The following is a 3,012-nucleotide window of genomic DNA, read 5'->3' as shown; positions in this document are numbered from 1 at the left end:
CCGCCCGCCGCCACCGCCGCCAGCAGCGCCGCCAGCGGCCCGCCCGCCACGTCCGCCGGCGGCGCGGTGGCGGCGGCGTGCTGCGCGGGGTCGGCCCAGGGCGGCACCACGGCTCGGCAGCAGCCGCAGGCGGCGGCCCAGGGCCGTATGTCCTCGCCGCCGGGTGCGCCCTCCAGCGGCGCTGTGAGGCCCAGTAGCAGGCGGTGCAGCTCCAGGGGGGCCACACCGGCGGCCAGGGCCGACATGACCGCGGCCTGTGTTTTTGGGGATTTGGGGCATTCATAATTCACGACGAATGATTTGAAGGGGGGAGGATAAGAGCAAGACAGAATTAACAGCAGAATAATGGAGCAAAAGGGTACAAGCAAGGGTACCAGCAATTGGCCACTGGGACGCTGGCGAGCAGTCTTTTCCAACGTCTCAGTGTTGAGGAGGTGATGAGTCACAGGTGAGCCTTCCTCCCAGCCCGCCACAGCCCCACGACAGCCACAGCCCAGCATGAATGGCTACCCCCGTCCCCCCGTTGTGATTTGATCGCTCCGTTCTCCACATGGACGGCTAGCCGCATCCCCACCCCCCACCCCACCCCACCCCACACACAAACCCACACGCTCTTTCTCTCCCCCTTCCCCGTCTTTTGCATTGGGTTCGGTTGAGCTTGGACTGGTATCTGCAACCCCCCACCCACCCCTTCCCCCCACCTGCTGGCTGGGCTCCGTGAGCAGCTCCCCCAGTGCGCCCAGCCCGCGGCGCGGCCGCGGCGTGCGCGCCCGCACCTCACCCGCCAGCGCCGCCGCCTGCCCCTCGGCGGCGGCGGCGCGGGCGGCGGCCAGCGCGGCGTCGGTGCGCGCGTCCGCCAGGTCCGCCTCTAGCTCCTGAGGGGTTGGAGGAGGGGAGTGGAGGGAAGGAGGAGGAGGGGGAGGGGTTACATTCATGATTAGCTAAGAAAGTGGTAGACGGGCGGGGAGGGAGGGCGAGAAGGAGTGAGGCGGGCTGAGGCGAAAGGAGAGGTGTGGGATCTTGTGTCCTTGTGCTGTGCAGTCATGCACACGCACACGCACCCCTTTTACTTGTGCTCTTCAGACGCACACACAGACACAGACACAGACACAGACACAGACACACACATACATACATACAAACACATACACACACACGCACGCACGCACGCACGCACACACACACACACACACACAAGCACACAAGCACACACAGCCGCACACGCCAGCTCGCCCCCTCACCGCCAGCTGCTGCCGCGCCGCCTCCAGCTCCTCCCGTGCCGCCTCGTGCGCGTCCCTCAGCGCCCCCAGTGCCGACCCCAACGACTCCACCTCGCCCTCAGCAACCACCTTGCGAAGCTGGGGGGGGGGGTGGTGGGTTTGGAGGGAAGGGGGTTGAGGGGGGTTAAAAACAATGGGAACCGGACACAAGCAGGGGAAGGGATGGGCGGTTGAGGTGGCCGCCGTTCAAGACGGGGTGAGTCAACGAGCGCGAGGTGTTGCAATAGTGGTACATACAAGGGTTGGGGGGAGGGGTGCGTGGCGCATGGGAGCGCCAGGTGTACATGTGAGGATGAGGACGGTAGAGGTCGCCGTTGCGCAGCGCACCCACAATCCCAGCCCCGCACCTCCATACCTTCAAGGTCTGCTGAACCCCGTCCCCCAAACCCCACCCGCCCACCCACACTCTGCCACGCACCCTGCTGAGCTCGGCCTTGGCCGCCGCCGCCGCCTCCGCCGCCTCCCGCTCCTTCACCAGCAGGTGCTGGTTCTGGTGGAAGGCGGAGGACAGGTTCTGGCGCAGCGCGTCCGCCTCCAGCGAGGCGCGGGCGGCGGCGGCGGCGGCCTCGCGCCGCACCGCGGCCAGCTTGGCCCTGTGTGTGGGGTAAACAAAATGCGTGGGTGTGATGGGGTGAGGCGCTACACCACCACACCACAACAGCTCGCATATGCGGCTGCAGTTTCTCCTTGCAGCGCGACTGTTTCCTTACGGGATTGGCCCAACGTTAACCCCCTTCCCCCCCGCCTCCCCGCCTCTCCCTCTCCCCCCTGCTCACCGTGCCGCCTGCCTGTCCGCCAGCGCCGCCGCCATCAGCTGCCGCGCAGTGGCCCACACGCCGTGGAGCAGGTGCGCGCGCTCCACACTGGACACACCCACCTGCAGGCCAGTGGTGGTGGTGGTGGTGGTGGTGGTGGTGGTGGTGGTGGCGGTGGTGGTGGTGGTGGTGGTGGTGGTGGTGGTGGTGGTGGTGGTGGTGGTGGTGGTGGTGGTGGTGGTGGTGGTGGTGGTGGTGGTGGTGGTGGTGGTGGTGGTGGTGGTGGTGGTGGTGGTGGTGGTGGTGGTGGTGGTGGTGGTGGTGATGTGTTCGTGATGAATCAATAAGTGAAGGCGTAGCCAGGGACAGTGGTATAGCGCGTTTTCATTCTTTTTGGGGGGGGGCGGGGCAGCCATTCATGTGGAGCACGGAGCGTCTAAATCACGTGTTCCAAGTGCTGACGCTGGAGGCGGGAAGCGGGAGGTAGAGGGGGGTTGTGTGCCCGAGCCCAATGAGTACTTTCCCATCATCAGAAAGCCCACCCAGTCAAAATGCAAGACGAGGGGAGGTAGGGAGGTCAGCAGTCCATGATGGCAGACCGTGAAGGAAGACGGTCATGTCCCCACGCCCCCCGCACCCTCGCAACAACCACCCCTGTAGTTATGAATTAACGACTCCGTTCTTCCCCGGCGAACTCCCCGCCCCTCCACACCCCAAGCATCGGCCACGCTCTCCTCCTCGCTCTATTGCATTGGGTTTGGTTTAGTTTGGGCTGGTGTCTACCCCCCCCACACACACACACACACACAGGCCCCCAGGCCCCCGGTGTGTGTGGCCGCCCACCTGCAGCACCAGGCCTTGTACGGCGGTGCCCAGGGCCGCCTGCTGGCCGGTGATGGCGGCTGCAGGGGGGGAGGGGAGGAGGCGGGGAGGGGGGAAGGGTTACATGCATAACTAGGGAGGGGGAAGGGGGCGGG

General features: G+C 66.0%; 1 protein-coding gene across 1 annotated transcript in view; it reads right to left on the bottom strand.

Moving 5' to 3' along the window:
* The window catches only part of CHLRE_01g003532v5 (uncharacterized protein), a 15,368-nt gene that overhangs the window by 7,973 nt on the left and 4,383 nt on the right, over window positions 1–3,012 (bottom strand). The window contains exons 6-11 of the mRNA XM_043058150.1: window positions 2,879–2,937; window positions 2,057–2,424; window positions 1,699–1,873; window positions 1,242–1,358; window positions 702–875; window positions 15–254 (exon numbers count right to left, since the gene is read on the bottom strand). Of these exons, the coding sequence (XP_042928064.1) occupies window positions 15–254; window positions 702–875; window positions 1,242–1,358; window positions 1,699–1,873; window positions 2,057–2,424; window positions 2,879–2,937 (1,133 nt within the window). The remainder of the gene's footprint in view (window positions 1–14; window positions 255–701; window positions 876–1,241; window positions 1,359–1,698; window positions 1,874–2,056; window positions 2,425–2,878; window positions 2,938–3,012) is intronic.

This window comes from Chlamydomonas reinhardtii, chromosome 1 (genome assembly GCF_000002595.2).
Source record: "Chlamydomonas reinhardtii strain CC-503 cw92 mt+ chromosome 1, whole genome shotgun sequence".
NCBI lineage: Eukaryota > Viridiplantae > Chlorophyta > Chlorophyceae > Chlamydomonadales > Chlamydomonadaceae > Chlamydomonas > Chlamydomonas reinhardtii.
The sequence above is the reverse complement of the archived record's forward strand: the minus strand, read 5'-3'. Positions and strand labels throughout refer to the sequence as shown.